The sequence below is a fragment of the Temnothorax curvispinosus genome, unplaced genomic scaffold, assembly GCF_003070985.1.
Source record: "Temnothorax curvispinosus isolate PA1 unplaced genomic scaffold, ASM307098v1 QBEX01014078.1, whole genome shotgun sequence".
In the NCBI taxonomy this organism is placed as follows: domain Eukaryota; kingdom Metazoa; phylum Arthropoda; class Insecta; order Hymenoptera; family Formicidae; genus Temnothorax; species Temnothorax curvispinosus.
Window position 1 is genome coordinate 287,946 of NW_020223858.1, and position 24,586 is coordinate 312,531.

Genomic DNA, 24,586 nt, shown 5'->3' on the forward strand with positions numbered 1-24,586 from the left:
ATTTGTAGATTTACGGATTTACGATCCATATGTTTCGACGGTTTCGACGCGGTGACGCGAGTTTGAAATTCGCGGTCGAGCGGCGTCCCGGAAGTGCGGCGTAGTGCGACTGCGCGGTGGGCACTCGGTCTTCCCTCCCTCGCCCGCCCGGCCCGCCCGTTCATCGTCGGCGGCGGCGGTGATCGCAGCGCGCGATTCGCCCGCTACGAGTGCCCGAGTGGATGCGTACAGCGTAAAATGGCGAAGTGCAGTTGTTATTTACTTGCGCCGAACGCAGCGAAAGCGAAGTGAGAGCGGAGAGGAGCGAGTCGAAGTGCTGAATCGCGTCGTTCACACGGGTGTTCGTTTACGGCGTGTCTGTGAGACGACGTGTGCGAACTATCGTGAGTATCGCTGTTGTACGGCACAGTTTTGCGAGCGCGGAACACGGTTATCCCGTGGCAAAAGTGGCCGAGAGAGAGAGAGGAGAAAAAGGATCGCGGTCGCCGTCTCGTCGCCCGTCTCCTCGCACGCGTCCCCGCGAGGAACGGCCACGTGTTCCGCGGGCGGATTGTCAATCGGCCGCCACGCCGCGCCTCGCCGCGAGATAACGTGTCGATACCGGCCTTCAGAGCCCCTCCCCGTTCCCGCAACTAATCCCTTAATCCGCGCGACGAGGTTAGGAGAGTGCCCGTGTCTAAACGAACACGGTACCGCGGCCGATTTCTCGTTTCGGGTCGCCGTAAACGCGCCGACCTCTCGTTCCCCGCGATCGGTCGGCTCGCCCGGCGGACCCCCGATCGATTCCCGTGACGGCCGTTGCGTCGAGGAGGCGAGAAAGCGCGGCCGCGACTTCCTTTGTCCCCCCCCTGGTTTTTTAGGTTATGATCGCTGCGGGGCTTTAAACTACTCCCGTAACGCTGTCGCGACGCGACTCGTTGCCTTCGATCGCCGGTCGAACGTGCTGGTTTTTCGTCGCGAGTCGCGTCCAGCTCGCATCGGAAAATCGCCGTAGCTCTCGCGTTTGCCAAACCGTCGCGGTTCCTCACAAAGCCTCCTCCGACAAGTGTCTGCGAAATTTAATCACCTTGTCCTAATTACATGTGACGTCCCTAGAATCACGTTAAAGTGTGCTTTCGATTATAATAACACGTTAATTATAAATTGTATATTTTCACGTCTTCTCACATTCTGCACGAAAAAATATTTAAACTTAAACAATCTGTCATTTATATCCTTTATGACAGCTGTTCTGTCATTTAAGATCGTGTTCATTCATTATGTCAAAAGTCGACAACTAACTCACTGTGTGTATCCATTTAAGTGTCACTCATATTTTTTGTAATTAAGTTACATTAATTTCTTAAATTAAGTATTAAAATAAACTCATTAAAATCATTATTAAGTTAGACACTTTTCTTCTTTCAATTAAGTTGTGTAATTAATGTGAATTCAGTGATTAGTTAATACATTATTAATTAGCATATATATGGGCATTTTATTTAATTAGAAACTCAAGAAAGGGCGACTACATGTAATTTCGCGTCAACCGCTCCTGTTACGCTTCACCACGAGATACGTATATTCCAAAATTTGTTGGAACGTATTTTGTGATATAATCTATGCTGTTATTTGCAAAATTACGTATAATTGATAAGACAATATATAAAACTACGAGTAATTGTATTTTTTTTTTAAGTGGACTGGCATACATATTGTTTTTCAAATTTTGTCAAAAGACGTGCTCTCTATAATTAATTACATCAATGGTGAGGCACTCTGTATATAAAATAAAATTCGACAATCTCAAAACTATAATGCTATACATTTATAGTTTCATTAAAGTTGTTTTTATATCTTTGGGATAAGAAGTTTTGCTTACAATAATGTTTCATTGTGTTGTTATTTCAACCATCTTCTGCCACAGGCTGCTATAATTTGCAAAATTATATTTGTTTGATGAATAGACCAACACGTCATATATATATATTAACCCAACTAAAATACATACATCACCGTCGTCAATTTTTTTTTTTTTTTAATTATGATATAAGGTATCTTTGAAGTACATATATTGTACAAAAGTTTATAATTTTTTTGAACTGAGGAAAGCTGCGATAAATATATATATTTCTGCAACAACAATTATTTGAAGTTAGCAGAATTTGTGTTTAGAATTTTGGGGGAAAATTAATTTTTATAGAAGACTACTTTAAAAGTTGAACAGTTTCTATTAATGTGAACTTTTATTTTTCCGTGTTTTACTCTCTACTAAACTAAAGTCTCTCTCCTTAATGAACATTAAGGGCCGGTTGTTCCAACTTGTTGGTCAGCTAACTAATAGTTAAATCATATGTCCATCTTTGTCTAATGTAATGGATAAAAAAGGATGGATAAACATATATATGATTTAACTATTAGGTAGTTTACCAACAGGTTGGAACAACCGGCCCTAAATGTTTATATTTTACCTAGTATGTTCTAATAGTGTCTTATAATTTCTGATGTAATTTTACATACATGTCTTATGAAATACGTGCACCATACAAATACTTAAACACAATCAGAATCCAGTTAAACACCTACAATTTTACAGACATGATATTCTATAGACGTTTTAATAATGTTTGCAATTTTGAAGTATATTTTACAATATTGTATTTTTTTTCTTTATACATTAACGAGTTTTTATGCTGTTAAGTTCACAATATACATATATTTCTACATTCTTTCAATAATATTTTCGCAACAATTGTATTGTTCGGACGTATTTGCTTTTGAAACACTAGAATCTATACATGTTACATAAAAGGCGGATATAATTCGTGATTGTTTTCCATAGGTTGTACCACACAAATACTAGCAGATTCTTCTACAGACATGATCTTGATGGATTGGCCTAATTCAATGTATTAGCAACAATCCAATCTTGATATTTGTTAATTGAGGAAAGATCGCATTTGCCAGCCTCTAAGTTTTGAATAATATGGCACAATATAATTTTAACGTTGTGACCAATGCCAGTGGTACTTTCACGATAGAAGAAGTATCAAGAATCTGTACTGCAGATGGGCAACGAATTCAGTTAGTTTATGGGGACGTTAATAATAGCAGTAACGGTTCACAACAGCTTGTGACTTATACTACTGCACCGCAAAACAGGCAGGCAATATTCTCCCCGCAAACTATTAATTTAGGGAATCAAATATCTGCAGCGCGATTGGAACAAGGGTAACTTATACAGCATGCATTTTCAATTGATCGAATTGCATCGGGATAGATAGAGCGACTTTAAGCTTTTGATATTTTATGAGAAATATAGAGATTCGAGATTTACTTAAATTTTCATAATTTTAAATATCTCTCAGAAGAAATACATGGGGCGTTGATATGATGACTGGTTGTATGAGATAAACTTTAATGGTTCTAAAATAATATAAATATTTTAGTTCTTAGAATATGTATCTTGATGGGCCATACATTTTTGAGATTATAATGTTGTTCCGATTCCTAAAATGACTTTATGAATATTCTTAGAGAACGCACTTAAGATTTGATTAATATTTTGCATACATTAGGATTGTATAACATGAAAGAGACATTATTACAACAGGTGCTTCTTAAAGTAGTCTTCTATCACGCTATTGAACACGCCGCGTATACTATATGTGAACATATATGTATATATGTATGTAATTAAATTTTAAATGTGATTTTGGTAAAAATAGTGAAATGTGACTTTAAGTATCTATATTTTGCACGTCTTATAAATATGAACATGAGGTACAAAAATATGTATATTTTAAATGTATAGCAGTTTATGTCAACTAATTACATTCAATATTATTTTACATAATACAATTTTTTATACAAATATTTAAAACAATGAAACTGTATTTATAGGCTAACAAAACGTGCTGCAAAAATATTAAGAAGAAATTAAGAATACAGTAAACTCTTCTTTTTTAATTTTTTATTATAGTTCTTATATTTATCTCATCTAACGTTTGTAACATTACATTCACGTTCATGTTTTTGTCGATTTTTATGAGGATAAGATTTGAGTAATTTTTTTTCAGTTTGTTCAGGAAATTGAATGTTTTATATTTTATCCAAGAGGTTTTCTTGTTCGCGTGTGCCTCAAAGAAAGTATTACCAAAGTAGATTTATATCATAAACCTGCTTACTGGTGTATTGATTATGATGTGTTGTGTATGAATGTATGTATAAAGAATTTATATTTAAGATAAAGCACATAGATCAAAAATTTAATAAAATATAACAAAATCAAAATAAATATATATTTATGATAGAAGTAATCAGAAATAATGATTAGAAATTGCAAATGGTAATTAGAATATTTTGTAAAATATATATTTGGTACAATCCATCCTTAACATGTGTGGCCTATGAGCGATCTTTTGTACCAGTGACTATTCTATTTCTATTTTAGTTTCTCAGTTTACTAAGTATATTGTATATGAGTTTAATCGATCAATATTTCTTATTAAAAATCTTAAATCTAAAAAAAATGGATTTAGCTTAAACCCATTTTAAGTTAATGTTAAAATAAGTATAATCTAAATGAAAAAATACAACAAAAAAAAATTTATCTAATCTTATTTTGAAAATATAAATATAATTTCTTTATTTTTTACTTAAATTGAAACTTTTATCGAATAATTCACCATTATAAAGTTGTATCTCGCATCCAGGTAGCAAACTTTTGTTCCAATATCCTTTTTTTCATTAGTTTCATCTAATCGCTCATCATAAGCAATATTCCGTAAAATAAAATAGTATATTTTTTATCAACATATAGTGATTCACGAAACTGATCAAATCGTACTATTAATAGGAATTTTTTTTGAAAATTTGTGAACGAAAATATCTATAGCAACATCACAGATATATATTTGTTTATATGTTGTGCTGATATTGAAAGGTCGTTTTCGTTGATTGTTTTGTTCGAGTCAGTTAGTCGTAGATGACTGATAGTCGTAAATTGTTGTGTAGTACATTTGACATTTTCGTGAGTCACTGTGTATACACAATATCCGTATCAATATCTTATATGTTTAGTTAAAATTTAGTAAAAAATATATATATACTCGTATAACAGTATTTGTAATAGCGTTTATTATGTTTCAGGCAAAATGTTTTTATAATCAAAACGAATGAAATATCTGGATCCCAGGAAATATTGAAACCAACTACCGTGAATGCACATATTGTTAATGAAAATAGTATGAGCATTGCGAGTAATACAAGTAAGCAAATACTTGTGCTATTTTAATGTGCTTTACAAAATCTGCAGAGCTACATTTATATTTCAGTGTTGTGTACATAACATAGATTTTTAGTATTTTTCTTACTTGCAATACTGCGAATAAGCCATTTTTTTTTCAGGTATTAAGGCAGAGTGTAAAAATGAAGGGCAACAAATGCAGCTAATGAAAATACAAAACGCTAATACTACTGTAATAAAGCAAAATACGTTATTACAAGAAAAGAAGCAGTCTGCCATTTTAACTAGAAGTAATATACAAAATAATATCACGTCACCAGTGAGTTACACTCTATAATAATATTTAAGCAAAAAATTAAATTTATTTCTTTAATTATGATCTAACGGTTATCTTTACTTTAGCCTGTTTATGTAAATTCTGGATCATTTAATCCAAATCAGACGGAAAAAAAATTACCTAAATCTTACCAGACTAAAAGTCGACAGTTGGCAAACAGCATAGTAGGCATAGTATCTCAAACTCCAGATGGAATAAACGTGGTAACTACGGTGGAAAACCGGATTCAAAATTCTAACACAACAGGTCCCAAATCTACGCTATCTGTTTGCAAGACTATCAATTCGCCAAGACAGAATGTGATTGTGAGACCTGTTATTCGTAATCCGAATATGTCGCATGTGCGACCTGTAGCAATAGTTTCTCCTGAAATCTCGAAAACACTAACGAAAGTGCAACCTCCGGATATGGAACATTTAAATGAGCAAATCAAGCAAGCCAAATTTAAACAATTACAGAAACAGCATATCGAGAAACAAAGGTTTCAACAAAATAACACACAACAACAACAACACTCTAACACTTTGCAACATGGTCAATCCCCGTTGAACAATCCTACACGTCGTTTTATAAATTCTGTGCAACAAAGAACGCAGTCGATTTCAGTTTCTCCTCAAGAAACACAGAAACCATCTATGGCAACGTCAGTCCCTTCATCAGCTGAACATAATACACATGTTACTAGTATTGAGATGGAAGTCGATTCTCCAGAATGTGTTGAGGCGAAAGAGCAAACGCAACAATCTTCGCCACGATTGGAACCCGAGAACAGCTCAAGTGAAAGCTTCGCTTACCTCCAAAAAACTATTAACGATCCAACAAATGCCATAGTTCAGCATCAAATTCAAGGAAATACGGCAAAAATGTTAGTGATGTTAACCACGGGCGAACAGAGACTAATTACGTTCGACATACCGAACGAGGACTGCACGGTACACGACCTATTGGATCAGGTACGTGCAGTCTTGGGCCAGGTATGTTTCTACAAAGTTGAAAGACTTGTAGAAAGACTATACAGGATGATTGCTACGTAGTTGGAAGAATTTGAGAATTTCAGAGAAGTTTGTCAGATATTTTTAAATATTAGGAATATCTATCTCAACATCAATGATTATTCAAGTTTAAAATTTTTCTTACACCTTCTAGGTACTCGCCGCGGCTATGTTAGATCGTGATGTCAAAGGCGAGAAAAGAGGCCTGTGCGCAAACGTATAACTGTATAGGCTTCATATCACATTTATTTTATGGCTGTTTATTAACTGTCAAGGGAAGAGAAAAGTTTTCAGAACATTTTATAAGTGCGCTAAAGCAATTTAAAGTTGTTTTTTATTCAAATATTTGAAAATGGCGTAATAATTCTCAGCGTGTCATTTCTCGCCTCTAACGTCACGATCTAACATGGTCGTGGCGAGTATCCAAGAGCTTTATGGGATAAGCTGCACAATTGCATGGGATAATTGCAATTATATGCTATTTTGATCCAGAGTTATTAACCACATAATCGTTACACAGTAATAATCGAATTTTTGTGAGATTATACATTCATATATTACATAAAATATTTTTAGGTGAATATTTCATTCCCTGGTGAAACACAAGTCTCTTTGGTGGATGATCCCGCATTGGGGATAAACTACATAGTGGAGGCTGGTGTGATGCATACGTCATCCTTGGATGGTAGTGATGGTGACTGTAATTCTACTCAGGAAATTGTGAGCACTATTGCGAACGCTGAAAAGTTATCCCAAAATATCAAGTAAGATATTCTAATTTTATATTTGTTGATATTGATTTGTTTATATAATATCCAATTGTATATTACAAAAACTTCTGAAATAATATTTTCAGTACATCGGATGAAAATAGTAACACCTCTCCACAAACTCCTGAGGTAAGCTTGTTAGTTTATTATTTAAAAATTAGATTAAATAAGGATATTGGCATAAAAGTTATGTTATTCTTTTCAATTCCGTTTATATTGCAAATATACGTATAATGAAATTTTATTTTTCTAAAACTTAAATTCCTAAAATTTGGAATTAGTATTTAATTATTAGAAAATGTCATAGTTCTGAAACAGTCGATAATATCTAACATTAATACAAAAATATATGATTTATATAATTTGCAGTAATATTTTTTTTATATTATGCCAATTTCCTTAATATAATATAATAGTGATAATAGGTATTACCATAACGTATATATGTTTGATTGATATTTGTATGAATGATATAATAGATATATCATATAAAAAATAACGGAATGTAAGAATGAAATGAAGTAAACAGTATACAACATAGTTAATGATAATCTATATGCAAGTGTGATAACGTTACGTTGATGCAATCGATAAGAATTCCGTAACAAATTAAGGGAGTACACTTAAAGTTCATCATTCAAAATAAATGATATGCTAAAAGTACGAAGTATACCGTGTTATTACTAGGAACCTATTTTGGTCAAAGGAATGCTTGCTCTCTGTCCACACTGCGGCTACAGTTCATTACACTTCAACCGATGTGAACGATGTAATACAAAATTAAAAATTGAGGAAGTCAAGTCTGTACCCATAGCAGAAAGGAAGGAGACTGGGATGTCTGTCGATGTAAGGATTATGACTGCGATGCCAGAAGACTGATATATTTATTAATACAGTGTTATAAGGATCAACCTGTTACAATGACTCTGTTATAATAATCGATTGTCTGACTGATGAATGACTAACAAATTTAGTTTTCTTAAGATTAAGAATCTAGTTTAAGAGGACTATATTAACATAGCATTTTTTAATATATAGTAAGTTTAGAGCGCTATTTCAGCACATGGTTATTAAGGGGGGAACCTGAATTAGAACGCTAAAAAAAACCATAATTTTTGCAATTTTTTTCTCGGCTCCAATAAAACGAATCTTTTCGAAATTTTTGGGGTGTTTTATCACACATTTTGACATTAACAAAAAAAATTTTTTATACAAAAATATTGATTTTTAGTATTAAATGTTCAGCAATATCTACAACCACGTTTTTCGAGTTCTCGTACAAGATAGAGAAGAATCTATTTGACTAATCGACTTGATCCAAGATTTTTTAGTTACATAATTGCATTCTCTTCTATGTGAACCTAAAAATATTTTTTAATATCGAAAATTAAACTAATTGTGACTTTGAAAAAAAAGTTACGATTTTCGCCAAAAATTTTCAACTTAATTGTTTTAAAAAAATTTATTAAATTTAATTTTTTTATAAATCTCTTAGGTTTACATAGAAGAGAATGCAATTATGTAACTAAAAAATTTTGGATCAAGTCGATTAGTCAAATATATTTTTCTCTATCTTGTACGAGAATTCGAAAAACGTGGTTGTAGATATTGCTGAACATTTAATACTAAAAATCAATATTTTTCTATAAAAACTTTTTTTGTTAATGTCGAAATGTGTCATAAAACACCCCAAAAGTTTCGAAAAAATTTGTTTTATTGAAACCGAGAAAAAAAATTGCAAAAATTATGCTTTTTTTAGCCTTTTAATTCAGGTTCCCCCCTTAAGAAGTATTTTATTTAGAGAAGATTTTAAACAAGAATTAGTTCTAAAATTAATACATTTTATATCATTGCCATATTATTACAGGTCATATTGAAAGCAGTTTACTACGCTCATCTTAATGTATCATAATATTTCTATCTGCAATTTTTTTTGTCATCATTTTCTGTGTTAATTTGTAGATATATTACGATTGTATATCTTTATAGATGTTCTATAAGAAGAACAACAGCGAACGAAATGTTGTAAAATTGGAGAAAATAGAACGAGACGGTCCTACATGCAAGCGGCCCAGAGGAAAGGGTAAGAGTGCAGCTTCAAAACCAAAGCCTATTCACAAAGAACCAGGTATGTTTAGTAACATATTTTGTGCATGAAACATGTGTGTATGTATAACATGTATATTAATGATTATTTTATAAATTACTAGAATGTTTGACAATATCGTCTGACGAAGAGGAAGAAGGCAAAACTAAAAAAATTGGAAGCACTAATAGCAATGCAGTAGTAGGTAATGCAACTGACTCTTTTACTGAAGATGTGAATACAATTTTGGATAAAGAACCAATAATTACGAACGCTAGTCCATGTGACGAGTTTACGATGGATAATGAAGAAAATAGTAAAGGTGATATTTTATAAGAAACATAAGTCAATCGTCAATTAACATGTTGGCTGCTATACTAATATAATAATGAGATAATATTGGATTTAGGAATATGTGAAAATCACAAATTTTTAGATATTGGGCAACTACCACAAACTGCTCTAGAGTGTCGGACGGTCAGAATAGGTTCTTATAAATATATTCCTCGGGAAAAAGTAGTGATTTCCCATACTGGTGTAAGATTTAGCGTACCTTTGTTAGAAGATGGTAGGTTGATTTTACCTATGACATATATATCTACAGATAAACAAATTTACAAACTTTGTAAATATTTTACAGATACAAGTTTTGTTACTTTGGATGTCAAATATAGAGATATAATTAAGCTTTTAATTCATTTTGGAAAGACAATGCCAGTACTATTCTTTTATACATCTATAAGTACAGGAACTATGATACGTGAATTATTAGGAATGCAAGATCCAAAGGGGCCATATTACGACCCTGCTGGAAAAGGTGTTTATATGACATATACAAACATTCTATATTTTATATAGTTTTTGTAGTTTTTTTTGTTTTGTAGTTCTGTAATTTAATGATTATTTTAAAAAGTGTTATTTAATCTCAACAATTTTTTATACAAATATGTATATGTGTAAGACTCGTAAAGATTCTTAAAAGATCCGGGTGATTAATACTGTATGATGTATTATTTTCTAGATCACACGCATAAACGTATTACGTTATTACCAGATAAGTTACCGGATGATTCAAAGGCAATACTAACAAGTTTATTCTCACGGGGAGATAAAATAGGCGAATTGAATCCTAAGGAAGCAAACGATATACTTATACGAGCATCACCAAGGGATGTACGTATTTGACTTAATTATATTTTATTTTATTATACATATAATAACGCATAACGTATATATTTTTTTATATATTTATGTTTTTACAGTGTCTACAATCGGTTATTACTACACGGAAGATGAGTCAAAACTCAGCAAACACCACCGGTATCAATGATGACATTCAAACGTGAGAATCTTATTTAATAATTGTCTTTTGTTTAATAGATTAATATTACTTGGTATATTAGATAAAATATATTTTATAATCTTATCTATTTCACCTAGTGTTACTTGATTTTTTCGCGTATAGTTATAAGTTTATAAATATTGTTTAATTGTTTTTATACAAAAACTATTTTTTTTTATAGAATAACTGTATATCCGCCACCTCCTGCAAAAGGAGGAATAGCCATTAACACTGAAGATTATATGTGTCTCGCAGAAGATCAGTTTTTGAACGATGTGATTATAGACTTTTATTTGAAGTATTTGACGTTAGAGGTATTATCAGAATCTGATCAACATAGAACTCACGTGTTCAGTTCGTATTTTTACAAACGTTTAACTAGCCCACATGCTCAAGCTGCTGAAAGCGCCGTGCCAATGACACCAGCCGCCAAGCGGCATGCGAGAGTACAGAAGTGGACGAAGAATGTCAATATATTTGAGAAAGATTTTATTATAATTCCTATAAACGAACAGTAAGTAATCTTGCAAATTTTAATATAAAATTAATACAAGGTCTAAAATGCGGTAAGCTTCTTTGTATGGTATTCTAATATTCAAGTCTACGCGAGACTTGAGGATTTTAAAAATTATAGAATCGGGACATTAGATAAAGAAATCAATTGCATATACGAGAAATTCAATTACATATAGGCGAGAAAAAAGAAAAAAAGACATTTGAAGTTTTATGCTCAAAACATAGACGCTCACATCCGTGCCTTAGGCTCATATTGAAATTTACCTCATTAAATTTATAATATATAATAAATAAGTCGATCAATTTTATTTATTTTATTTTCAATAATTCTATTGACTTTTGGTAATATAAACAAAGATCATTTTACATAATAATATAATTTGTTTATAGCGCACATTGGTTCTTGGCTATTATTTGCTTTCCTGGATTAGTCGGAAAAGTCTCCACCTGTGCTACGAAACCCAACGACGCTCATAAGACTGTGCAAAAGAGCAAAAAAATAAAAGAGTTAAAAACAAAAACTGTCACAATTGGGTCTACAACAATCACTCCTGTAACAACGACCATAACGATAGACCAACTAGATGATGGATCTGAGAGAGACGAAGCAGAAGGCGACGATGATGAGATGGAAGTCGACAGCGACGAAGACGTAGAATAAATTTTATTGTTGATAATTTTTTTTTTTTTCTAAAACAGTTGATTATATGCAACATATTTTACTTATAGGACGAGACTGAGCAACCGGAAGAAAATAAAACCCAGATCAACATTAAAGTTGAAGTTAAGGAAGAACCAACGGAAATTGTCAAGCTGTAAGTAGCATGTCTATATCATGTACTTGATGTAATTGATGTATATTGTGGTTTTAATATTTAAATAATTTAATTTATAGTCCCTGCATATTGATATTCGATTCACTTGCTGGCGCTAGTAGAGCACGGGTAGTTGCTACGTTAAGAGATTATTTAAGTTGTGAACATGTTGCCAAACTTGGTGTAGAAAAGACATTCTCGAAAGATACTATTAAGGGAGCATGTCCGAAAGTACCCCAGCAATCAAATTTTACTGATTGCGGATTGTATGTATTGCAGTATGTGGAACATTTTTTCAAGGCAAGTATATTAAAATACCTTTATTTTTTATATTATTGTGTTACTTTTTATACGTATAATTACATAAATTATTAATGTAATTATGAGCTTTTTTCCTTTTTTTAGGATCCTATTAAAGATTATACTTTGCCAATTAAAACCTTGAAAACCTGGTTCGAGGAAATTGTCGTAACGAGAAAAAGAGAGGAGTTATCGAATTTGCTAATTAAATTGATGAATAACACCAAAGGGGATAAAACTATTAACTTGCCTACTGTAATTTTCCCCACGCAAGATGGCAAGCTGAAACCGAAGGTCGAAAATCAGACAGACGCAAAGACTGCGAAGTCGGAACCTGAAAGTAAAAGAAAGTCTACAAGTGAAGCAGAAACACGAATTGTCTCGTTTGTGACAGAAAATACTGAGTCACCTAACGAATTTGTTGGTAAAACTTATCAGATCATTCCTTATTCTCTGACTTCTAATTCGAGTAATGAGAGTAATCCAACGGAAGTGTTGACGGAACAGAAAAATACAAGGTATGCACAATACATGTACCTTTTATAGTGTTATAATTGTTCTCAGTATTACTAAAATACGATCATACACAGCTATATAAATTTTTCCTAACTTGACTTTTTTCATTGCAATTCCCTATTAATGGAATCCCCATAAATCTGAACTTTCTCGAGAAATGTTTTTCGAAAATGCATTCCATATAAAAATGTGATACAACTCTCTAAAAACTACATGGAATTTATTAGACATTTTCTTGTATAATTAACACGTATAACCGCATTAATTTATCGATCATTTTTATCAATTTTTAGGTCATCAACCGAAACAATGTCCTACTTGAAAGCTAAACGAATTCCTAGGCTAGTATCAAGAACGCAGAATCAAGATGACTCTCATATCACTGCTAAAAAACACAAAGGGGAGTCCTCCAATTCTTGTAAATAAATGTTTCTTTTTTTACAGTGATAAGATTAGTGTTAGTCCACATTCTCAAAATACATGAAATCATTTATTTCAATCTATATAAAATAATGTAGTTAATTCATGAAGCGAATAAAACTGCAGATATGATTTCTGATTGTATGCGTGGAGTCCCTTTATGATTGACCTTGATATGTGTTTTATTTCATGTCATTGAAATAGATCTATAACAGATTTTTTGTATAGATTGTTTAAAGTGAAAGTTTTGACAGTATCAGATATACATTCTGCAGCATCCACGACGTCATTGGTGCATTGCGCCACTCGGTTCTTTACGAGAATCTTTATCGATCGTATACTGACGAAAATATGAAAATGTAGTTCCAAATTTTGCTTTACTGAAATATAATTTAATTTTTTCTGAATTTTTTTTTAGCCAGTTTTAAAGATATTCTTTACATAGTATCAATAGCAATTCTGTTGCTTTATAATACTATGCTTCGTGACAATCTCGGCGAGTTATTTAAAGCCTCGCGACATATTCGCGTAGATATATTTGGCACTCCCTAGTTTTAAATAACCGCTGCGTGAAGCCCTACTCGATGCAAATGTATCGTGCGCACAGTATTTATGAAAATCGAGGTAACAAAAGTTGAAATAACAACCAGTGTGATTTGGTGATTATCCCGTAAGTTTTTACCGTATCTCTCGATTAGACTAGGCAAATTCGTAGAATTAGTAAATCAATTACATAATGAATTTTTAGTTTCGTGTCTTATCATTGAATACACATCACATTGAATACGTTATCACACGGTAAAATATTCAATAATCTTGTTGATAAAATAAGCGTATCCGTTAATTTATATCCGTTAATTTCTAAATTGATGATCTGTTGTAAAATTGTATTAATTATATAACGCTGTGTTGGATGGTATAAAGATAAACGGTAGATCTCTCTAGCACGCGGAGTTACATCGGATGTGCTTTATTACGCTCATACGTTTTTATTATGCTGATGCCGCACTTGTTTAAATGGCACGTATCTTAATAGGATAATGCCTGGATCAATAGACTTGATAGTGTCTACAGCGTACATCGGAGTCACGATTTGGATAGCGTATTGGCTGAGGCTCTATACGCTATTTTATCTTGATTCTTATCCTCTCACGAGAACTTTGGTCCTCGAATTCATAGCTACGGCAGAACTTTGCGGGGCATGTTTTGAGCTCATTATAAGTAAGTCTGCTCTCTGTTTTATAAATCAACATGCGATTTTTGATAAACGATGACTACGGATTTACCCATTATTTATATTATAATTATATTTATACGTTGCGTATTATATATTAGCGTTATATTTTTTCAATGTATGTACCATTATAAGCTATCAATTAAATTTTTTTGTATTATTTTGTGTCATTCTTATTATACACGTTACAACAACAATTTGCCTTTATTCTTCCTTGTTTTTCCCAAGAAAGAAATGTAAACTTCTCTCTACAGTTGCGGACAATTGGGGAGTGTGGATGTATGCGCTTTATTTGTTTCTATTAACAATCTGGTGGTCGATAAACTGGGATGAAGCTTCGGCGTGCCCTTATACACACATGGAGGATGTAGTAATACATAAGAAACCCCTGACCGTCGCGTTTCTGTTGATATGCGCGGAATTGGCTGGCGGTCTCATTATATTCAAGTACATCCAAATATTGTGGGCGTTCCAATTCGCTTCTACGCACAAGAACAGGGCATACGGCGATTGCACTACAGATCTGCAGGCAAGGACAAATCACCTCTGATTTCACGAACAGAATTCAGTTCGCGTTAATATATAAAATTATTAATTAATTACTAATTAAAATTATTAATAATATTAAAAAATTAAAAAATATTAATTAATTATTAATTAAAATTATTAATAATATTTAAAAATAATTAATTAATATTACTTAGATATAATTAATATTACTTTTTAAACATTATTTTATTATTCATCCGGTATATCACGTGATATGCAATACGTGCCCATTGACCGTTTTCAACACCGTGTGAAATAATTTTATTATTGAATAAATTTAACAAATTGTGTGCGACGATTTTTCAGGTGTCCGCTATAACTGGAGCGCTTGTGGAATGCGTTGCAACATGCATGTGTAGGGTGGTATCCCGCGTGCTAGGTGACTTGAACCCGAGGTTCAGCACGATCATCGATGCCTTCGTGGGGACTTTTTTGGTGGTTGCAGGTCAGCGAACATTTTTATATTCTCTTTTGTGACGTAAAGAAATGTCTGTATTGTTGATTCTTGATGTACATACAATGTATTTCAGCTTTCAATTACACCGGTGGTTACTTCAATCCCGCACTGGCGACTTCTTTAAAATACGGCTGTCTGGGAACCTCATCTCTGGAGCACGTGATAGTTTACTGGATTGGAGCGTGTATCGGGTCTATCGCTTCCTTACGTGTGTACCGTATGCCGTTTGTACAAAATTTCGTTCAACTACAGGAAAGTACAGATGCTGTGTATTCTTAGATAAAATTCAGTAGAATTTCAAGAGAATTTAAATGTTTGTGATTTTAATCGTCAATATTTAACTACTTCTTAATACGTACAAAAAAAGTCTAACAACGTACAAAATTTCGTGCCAAACGATAGTTTTATACATTCCGATTGTCGTATAAATAATTATAGAGCTGTGTGCAGTTCTAATTACACTTCGGAGATAAAATATGGTCTAAAATTGTTGAGCTATGTTAATAAATATTTTAAAAATATAATAATCGATATTAAAAATTATTTTATCGATATATATTATTTCTACGCTTTTATCATCATGCCATTCCCTTATAAAGGAGTTCAATTATGATATAGAATCCATAACAAGGTATTTTAACAAGATATTTCTTTGGAACGCCATTCCTTTATTTATCCATATATTTCTTAATACATAAATATTTATCAATGATTAGTAACGATAGATATACGATGAATTACACACATAGCTAAAAATAATTTGCTGTAGTAATAATAGTATAAAAAGATATATCATTATGAAAAATAGAAAAATAAATATATGTATTACACAAAATATAAAACAACAAACATCAAACGATAAGTATGATGATATAGAAATTAAGAGAAAACTATATATAGAATTCCGCCTTGGATGATAAGTCGTACTCAATCGCTTCGTTCTCGTATATTTCAATACTCTGCAACATGATCAAACAAATACGCATTATTTCGCAAAATTACATTAATTTCATAGGCGAAAGTTACACGATTGCTTGCTTCTTTATAATTCATTTTATTTATAATACATTTTCTCTGTTTGCGAGTATCGGACAACAAAACGTTTAATGACGATCGAAACTTTTTTCTTTATTCAAGAAAAGGAAAAATTTAAGGCGTATTTATGAAAACTTAATTTTTGAAATGAAATTTTTGCTCTAAAAAGAATTATGACTATGAAAGGAATTGAATGTTTTCATCTTCCAAGTTTCGCAAACTTACTTGAGTCATGAAAAGTTCGGTATATCTTTTTCTACAAAAGGACCGAATATATCCAGGGACGAATGGCTTTCAAACTTACTGTATTGATGTCTTTGTCCAGGTCCTCCACTTGTTTTCCGTGCGTAACCTTCAGTTTCTCTTTTTCACGGCCCTGCTTGATTTCTATAGTCTTCCTCTCGTCGACAAATTTTTTCGTATTCTGTTGCTTCTTTTCGCGAAGCCTTCTGTCCTTCTCACCCTTCGTTCTCAAAGTCTTGTCGTTCATTACTTCCTTCGCCGTTTCCACGGACGCTTTCGCTTGATTGGTATTTAAATCCTTTATGTCTCTACAATATTAATTAACGTATTCAAACGATGTGTGACAAAAAAAGAATCAGAACTTATGTCTATTGCGGAGATTAATCGGCGAGAAATATAGCAAAACGAATAAATGGGGTGAACCAACTTGTCATGTTTCGCCTGCATCTGTTTAACTTGCGTGGCTTGCACGACCTCGATCAGTCTCTTTAACTCGTCGCGAGAGCTCTGCGTTTGATTCTTCAGTAATTCCCATTCTTCCTTCCTCTGCTTCTCCATCATGGCGGACCATTGGGCCGTTTGTTCGCTTATAACTTTTTTCACATTTGCGTCCTGCGCCAGTGCATTTTTGCTGTGAAAATATCATTAAATATTAAATATATCGTAAATTTCTCAAATCTCTCTTTGCGCAATAGAATTACTGAATTATTGTAAATTCCAACGCACTCTTTTCCTCTGGTTAACTTCTCGATGGCACTACAATGATTCTTCTGCATAGTTTGTCTTTCTTTAGCATGTTTCTTCCTCATGGTATCCAACTCTTTCTGGTGCTTTTTGCCCATTTTGAAACCTTTCTCTTTTTTCAACGATTCTAACGTAATAGGTTCCAGTTTTAATACCTCCGCTGAAATTGCGTAAGAATTGCATACATACCGCATATAACAAACAATATTTGGTATAATTTTCTGCTCCTCTACCATTTAATTTAATCATCATTTTTTAATATATAAAAAACACATTTTGCAGTAAATGAATTATTACCCTTCTTCGCTTCTTCTTCTTTCTTCTTCTTAGCGTCCGCCTTGGCATCCGTCTGTTCTATTCCGAGTCCCTTCATCGTCTCAGTTTGCTTCTCGGCAGCCTTGTTAAAACCACCCGGATCCGACAAGGCGGCCATAAAATCTGAAATTGGAGGCGGGCTCCGTGTGAGCGAAAGCCGCGAAGAGTGCTACTATTTTTGAGCCGCGCGGCTGAGATGCTACCTTCGAATCCATCGGGGACGTAAATCTTGAGCTCTATGTTGCAGAAGAGCATGGGCAACGCCATCGGGAAGTTCGCTTCGGTCTTCAAGGAGATATGTCTGTAGCCGGCTTGAAGCCCGTCCAAGGGTAAGATTCGCTGTCCGAGCAATTTGCCGTTCTCTTCGTACACACCTATACGCGAGATGAAACATATGATTGAAAAAAATATTCGGTGAATGGCAGCATTTGTTTATTTCAAATTTATATCGCGATGAATATATCCTTAGGTATATATTATGAAGAAGAGACGTCATTACCAAATCTGAGCACCGCCAAATCGGGAAGCACGACCTTCCGGAACAAGAACGGCTCCTCGTTGTAGACCGGATTCAGACCGTTTGACGGTACCATTCGTGTCCTGAATTCCTTCTTAATCGTGTCTGCCGGTAGACCGTACATATCCACCTCCACGTACGTGCCCACCTTCTTGTCCGACAAGAACTGCCCGGCAATGATCTGTACCGCGCACTGCGCGGTGATGATGCCGTCGACGTCCTCGGAAAAAGGATCGAAGCTTCGATCGGGCCTCCGCATGAAGTCGGGTTTCAGCAAGTAACCCGTCGTACCGTTGTACTCGAATTTCCCTTGATTGAGCTGCATCGGCAGATCGGGAGTTTGGAAGTTTAAAGCCACCATCTGGCAACCGGCGTTCCAGAAGACCTAAATAAAGACGAGCATCTCGTATAAAACGAGTATACGCGAAACCAAGAAAGTCCTTTATTTTTCTCAAAATAATGTCTGACGAAAGAACGTGCGACTTCCTGCAATGCAGTCCATATATACCATTACGCAATAGGGATATATACGTGACTAATAGCTCTGCGGAGAATCTAAGCGCGTTTGTATATATATTGTTGCAGTTACCTGGGGCATGTAATTCGACGAATCAGCCCTCGTGCCCTTTGGATATATTCGACTCATTTGCCGCTTGTTGTAATTAACGAACTCCACGGAGTGAGTTTTCAGATAGTTAAGAGCGGCAGTCTCGGAGAACGAAGACATATTATGATGTATATTCTTGCCTGCAACGTCGGGGTCGAGACATTAGTACATGTCGCGCGCGCGACACGCGCGCACGTGTACGCTCATTCATTTAACCCTCCTTAAGTCTTCGGGACGTATGCACTACCACATACACACCCGTTACCCCTCGGTAAATTTAAGGTACATTATTATACGAAAAACTCTTCGCGAGAGAGAAAGAGTACTATTAAATTTCACGCGCTTACAGATTCACAACAACATTTTTGCGTAATTTTACAACTAAAAGGTTCCTAAAAAAATTAATACACGGACACAAATTTTAATACCTACTTAAACTGATGATTATCTATATCTTATATTTAAATATACTACTATATATTTTTTTGAAAAAAGGAAGGAAGGAGAAAGTAAATTGATTGATTTAATAATTTACATATTGCAATAAAAATCACGGAAAATCTAAAAAAATGTATTGTTATAAAGATAAAAATTACAAACTAAATTATTTTTACTACTTTGGTAGTTTTAATATTAAAATACAACGCACTTTAAAATAATTGAAGAACAAGATGTAAGATAAATATAAAAAGAGATGAAGGGAAAAAATAAATTAATCAATTTGATCATTTAAATATTATAACAAAAGTCACGGAGAAATTTCAGAAAATGTACCGTATATTTTGATAAAAAATTGAAATTTAGATATTTTTCAAACTGCTTTGGTATAGTTTTAGTGTTTAAAATAATTTTTATAAAGTTTTCTTAAAGTTTTCACATAAAATCGTGCGTCATTATCCTAATATACTCAATTACAGATAAGTATGATATTTCGTTAAATATACTACATACTCTCTGCAGCTTCGAAACTCTGGAACTTTATTGGCTGCGCGTAGTTTATCATTGCCGAGAGATAAGGATGGACCCGCATTGTACTACCCGTGTATTGAACCGCTTGTACCTCTTCAGTTCCTTCGCCTGCAGCAGGAGCTTCGCCTTCCTGCACAACCGTAAACGTATCGAAGATGGAACGCCAAAAATTTTAATTTTTCAGAAAGAAGAAGAGTGAAAGAGGGAGAGCAAAATTCAACTTCCGCCTTGTTAAAGATTCATTAATGTGGTTAATCACCTTTGGCGGCTCTGGCTCTGGAGGTGGAGCAACTGCAGGGGCACTGGCATCCTCTACCACTTCATCCTTATCTTCGAACTGTCCGGCGCGGAAGAGCTCGAGCTCGGCCTTTTCCACTTCCGGCTTCAATCGTTTGTTTTTTATCAATATCTTGCGTTTCAGCGCGCTCGGCGGAGGAAGAAGGCACCCAGGCTCGAGCTGGAAATAATGTCGTACAGTACACATTGTCGCATGTACTCGTGTGATTAATTTTAATTCACTGGATCGCGGTCATTAAACATGACGTCTCTCACTCACAGGATAATCTTTCAAGGGCTCCTTCAGCAACAGGTCGCCAAATATTTCGTCGCAGTATTTCGCCAGTTTATATTGCTGCTTCATGCAGCAGTGATTCTCGAAACTCAGAATTATGGGATATTCGGAAGTAACGAACGCGGTGTCTCTTATAGCGTAGATCACATCCTTGAAAAGGATGTCGGTGCACATAGCTTTGCCGTGAGTTATGATAGGCTCCTCATCTTCGCCCTTTCCATCCCAACAGTCCAGCTCGACGCACCTACAGTCGCGATAGTTCTTCTTTAATTTTCTCTTCGGAATTATTTTGAAATATTTCTCCGTCGATACGTTTTTATATGTCGTCGTTACAACAACTGAAAGATCACCTGCAACCAGCAAGCAGAACCTGTCGATACATTTCAACGGTGCTCTTGCCACCGATCTGACGTCCGCTGAGATAAGTATTGTGACTCGAATTGATATAATAATGAGCGAGCGGCTGGTCCATGTCCATCCATTCTTCCAATTTGTCTAAGAACACCGGCGCGTTCTCATCCGACATTAAGTATCGTATAAAACCATCCTTCGTCAGCTTCTCTGAGGGTAATAAAACATCGAAACGTTATTTTGGGCGTAAAAAACGGATAATGACAAAAGAGAATTTAACTTTGCGGGAACTCACTTTCCGCTTTCGCTTTCTCGTCCGTCTCGTAGTCATTTATGATTTCTGTACATCTCTTTTCCGTGTAAAGCGGATATAATATCTCGTTGAGTCGCGGATCCCTTTGCTTCGTGTTCATAAATTCCACCAATTGCAGCAAACTTATGGTATCAGTTTTCCCCTTCGTGCTGTATAACGTGGAAAACAATGATACCTCCTTCGTGTAAAATTATTTTTCACAACACCTCCACGGAAAGTTCGACTTTCCATGCCTGTAGAGAGGGGCGAAAGTGACCAATTTCACGCCAGGACGGCATTAGCGTGACGAAAGTAACCACTTTCCTCCTTAGGGCGGAAAGTGATCACTTTCGTCCCGTTAAACAGGGACGAAAATGGCCACTTTCCGCCCTAGGGACGAAAGTGGCCATTTTCGTCCCGCTATGCCGCCCTGGCGTGAAATGGCCACTCTCGCCTCTCTCTAGGCATGGAGGTCGAACTTTCCGTAAAGATATTGTGAAAAATATCGTGTGCACCTCTGGGCGAAAGCTTTTTCAGACTCGTGTGATTTGCCGCCCGAGCCGAAGGCGAGGGCGGCAAATCACACGAGTCTGAAAAACGCTACTTTCGCCCCTTGGTGCACAATATACTAATGCAACGCGCGGGTTAATACTTACATGGATTGAAAAAGTTCCTCGATATCATTCCTAGGACATATCTTAAAGTACAAGCTATAAAACTTGTCGAACGTGAAGGCCTCTGGTTCTATTTTGTCATTCTAAAACGTGAAAAATAGCCATATGTAAAATATAATAACGCGCGCGCATTAATATATATTTTATTAATATCGATATTAAGATTGAATAAATATTAGTTCTCACTTATAATTAACATCAACATTAACATATTAAATATTAAGTAATATTTGGCATATATTACCTTAATTGTTCGACGACGTGACAATGTTTCGGTTGCAAATGATTTTTAAACATAAAAATCGTAAAAATGTTATATTACCTCGTATATACCTATACGAAGTTATTATTTTATTATTATTTATATACAATACGTAATGTATTTATGTTTTTAAATATTCTTATTTGGCGTATAGTATTACTTAATATTAAATATCATTAATATTAATATTAAGCAATATTATATGCCAAATAAGAATATTTAAAAACATAAATACATTACGTATTGTATATGAAATAGTAATAAAATAATAACTTCGTATATATACGAGGTAATGTAAGATTTTCACGATTAAATTTATGTTCAAAAATCATTTGCAAGCGAAACATTGTCACGTCGTCGAACAATTAAGGTATTATTTCTCTATTTCAATTGAAATTGGAAAACTACTTGCAGCGATGACAATTTTGAAATTTCCCTGAACGAACTTTAAGTAAACTTTATTGATCCCGTTCAAATGTTAATTAAGGTCTTTTGAAAATGCCCGTACTTATTGACTCACCTTTCCACTAGGCAGACCTAGCTCCGATAATCCTTGATAAACGAGTTTCTCGGTCTTTCCAGATGCAAAAGTCTTTGATATCACTTTCACGGGTACCTTTCCCTTCGGATCGACTTGGAAACTTAGCCGCATCCAACTAGCAGATCCGAGCAACGATCAGTCAAGTTTTATATAATGGATCAAAATAAACAGCATTAGCGTTCGTACAAATATTTATTTGCAATTTTTGCGCAGCCGCAGTTGGATTCAAGTTAATGAATACGTACTGCTTCATAAGCTGTATCGTTGGACAAACGTTACTTGCTTTCGTGTTGTGCGTAATTAAACGCAAACCAGCCTGCCAATCCTGAATTGATTAACCACAGATTGGCATTAACATGAAGAGAAGTTGAATCAGAAGATAATTGAGGGTATCAATTGCATTAACAATAAAGTAACATATATATAAAATAAATGTAAACGCAAACGTATATCTAAAACAAAAGGTAAAAGGGTAAATTAAATGTTAAATCGCGAGTAATGTAATTCTGCACATTAGCGGCCAATGTTCAGTTGTGCTCCCACGAGTAATTTAATAACGTTAAAAATAAAATAATTGTTGAATTAAATTTTAAAAATGATTTTAGCAATATCCATAGATATTCTAAAGTTTGAATTTATGTATATAGAGTTTTAATCTATTCACAACTTTCCGATTATTACCTTGGCTGTTTGTGCATCCGGGCATACAACATGCTGATAAGTAATGTTCGTATAATCCACCCCGGAGCATATAGTTAAACTTTTTTGATCCAATTGCTCCAAAGTTCCGTGTTTACTTAATTTATTGCATAACTTTGGATCCTAGACCGATCGTCGATATAAAACAAATTATTATTACTATAATATTTTCATTTTGAATCTTTCTTTACGCTAGATTTACCTTTGGCGTGCCCCCATAACGAATATCGCTCACTTGAGCCAATTCTATGACATCACCATCCTATAAAATAATAAGCCATAAGTTATTTACAATATTTACATTGTTTGTTGAAAAATAATAACCGGACGATTTAGCTGTTTAAAAGTGAAGCTACGAGGATTCTACAGTAAAGTTATATACCTTGCCGTCGCTTTTCCAGTATACGAAGAAGCCGTACTCGTCGACTTTGAATAGGCAATTCGGCTCGTATTCAGTCGTCTCTTTGTCTTCGAACCATCGATCGAACACCGAGCCATTTCTCAAGAGCTCCGGCACTTCGATGCGCCAATTAAATTCGAACTTCTTTGTCATGGTTCGGCAACTTTAAGCGGAACGACGTTAAGGTAAACTTCGATGTGAACTTAAGCTTGCCCGATGCTCAAATGAGAGAGTGCCATCGCGGGGGACTTGTGTCCCAGGGCATAATGCAATTAGTTATATCTAATTTGCTGTATGAGGATTCAATACGATGGAAACCCGCTGCGTAACAGAGATTCTAAACTTACATAAGCGCGAGTATGGCGAAACCTTCTGTAAGAGGTACTCTGTTATATATTATAGTAACTTAATAACCATAACTCTGTTATACAGTTACAATACTCTGTTATATAGTTACTTAATAGTCAAATATAATGCGCGAATCATTGTTACGAGAAAAGAGCGATTGTGATAGCTGCGCGATTTCGTTTTAACGTTTTCGAGGCTAAAATGCTATTGAAGGAATTAAGGGAGCAATATGGAAAGCCGGATAACGTTGACAGAAATACACATTTTTGGATGATATATAATAATATTATGCAACACGTGCATGGAAAGTGCCCCATTACGCACGCTACGCGTGCGTGATAGACCACTTTCCAGGCACTTGCAATATAAAATAGGGAGTGTAAGCCGTGTGTAAAGATGACAATTCCCGGGTGCGTAAACTCCGCACCCAAGAATTTTCATCTTACCTCACTTGTTA

At 34.6% G+C, this 24,586-nt stretch overlaps 2 protein-coding genes across 8 annotated transcripts; one reads left to right on the forward strand and one right to left on the reverse strand.

Moving 5' to 3' along the window:
* Positions 1-180: 180 nt before the first annotated feature.
* On the forward strand, positions 181-16,104 carry LOC112464269. Of its 7 annotated transcripts, XM_025031151.1 has the most exons (23): positions 181-383; positions 2,822-3,210; positions 5,131-5,249; positions 5,389-5,546; positions 5,630-6,517; positions 7,133-7,320; positions 7,413-7,455; positions 8,014-8,172; positions 9,316-9,454; positions 9,537-9,734; positions 9,822-9,980; positions 10,053-10,229; positions 10,434-10,585; positions 10,675-10,754; positions 10,936-11,268; positions 11,661-11,922; positions 12,000-12,085; positions 12,166-12,385; positions 12,491-12,903; positions 14,358-14,542; positions 14,810-15,084; positions 15,411-15,549; positions 15,635-16,104. In XM_025031151.1, exons 2-23 carry the CDS (start codon positions 2,966-2,968, stop codon positions 15,838-15,840), a joined length of 4,824 nt encoding a protein of 1,607 aa, XP_024886919.1. In that variant the 5' UTR covers positions 181-383; positions 2,822-2,965; the 3' UTR covers positions 15,841-16,104. The 7 variants fall into 7 exon arrangements, with proteins under 7 accessions (XP_024886919.1, XP_024886912.1, XP_024886914.1 ...); XM_025031144.1 differs by lacking the exons at positions 14,358-14,542; positions 14,810-15,084; positions 15,411-15,549; positions 15,635-16,104 and adding an exon at positions 13,195-13,465 and having other exon boundaries at positions 5,630-6,538; XM_025031146.1 differs by lacking the exons at positions 14,358-14,542; positions 14,810-15,084; positions 15,411-15,549; positions 15,635-16,104 and adding an exon at positions 13,195-13,465 and having other exon boundaries at positions 5,630-6,538; positions 9,849-9,980.
* Positions 16,105-16,221: 117 nt separating this feature from the next.
* LOC112464270 (1-phosphatidylinositol 4,5-bisphosphate phosphodiesterase-like) lies at positions 16,222-24,455 on the reverse strand. Its single transcript, XM_025031152.1, has 19 exons — positions 23,764-24,455; positions 23,584-23,643; positions 23,364-23,504; positions 22,928-23,007; positions 22,662-22,797; positions 21,862-21,962; positions 21,209-21,375; positions 20,913-21,123; positions 20,548-20,806; positions 20,251-20,448; positions 19,974-20,121; positions 19,005-19,162; positions 18,398-18,800; positions 18,102-18,272; positions 17,881-18,021; positions 17,566-17,743; positions 17,267-17,470; positions 16,901-17,147; positions 16,222-16,520 (listed from the first exon to the last, which is right to left on the reverse strand). The coding sequence occupies exons 1-19, from the start codon at positions 23,932-23,934 to the stop codon at positions 16,452-16,454; spliced, it is 3,243 nt and encodes a 1,080-aa protein (XP_024886920.1). The 5' UTR covers positions 23,935-24,455; the 3' UTR covers positions 16,222-16,451.
* Between the last annotated feature and the right edge of the window lie 131 nt (positions 24,456-24,586).

Coding starts and splice junctions, on each gene's coding strand:
- LOC112464269 (XM_025031151.1), top strand. CDS start 2,966: ATGGCACAATATAATTTTAACGTTGTGACCAATGCCAGTGGTACTTTC. Junction 7,456..8,013: donor CCTCTCCACAAACTCCTGAG/GTAAGCTTGTTA, acceptor TGTTATTACTAG/GAACCTATTTTGGTCAAAGG. Junction 9,981..10,052: donor CGTACCTTTGTTAGAAGATG/GTAGGTTGATTT, acceptor AATATTTTACAG/ATACAAGTTTTGTTACTTTG.
- LOC112464270 (XM_025031152.1), bottom strand. CDS start 23,934: ATGACAAAGAAGTTCGAATTTAATTGGCGCATCGAAGTGCCGGAGCTC. Junction 20,807..20,912: donor GTTCTGCTTGCTGGTTGCAG/GTGATCTTTCAG, acceptor TCGCGACTGTAG/GTGCGTCGAGCTGGACTGTT. Junction 18,022..18,101: donor CGTCCCCGATGGATTCGAAG/GTAGCATCTCAG, acceptor CTCCAATTTCAG/ATTTTATGGCCGCCTTGTCG.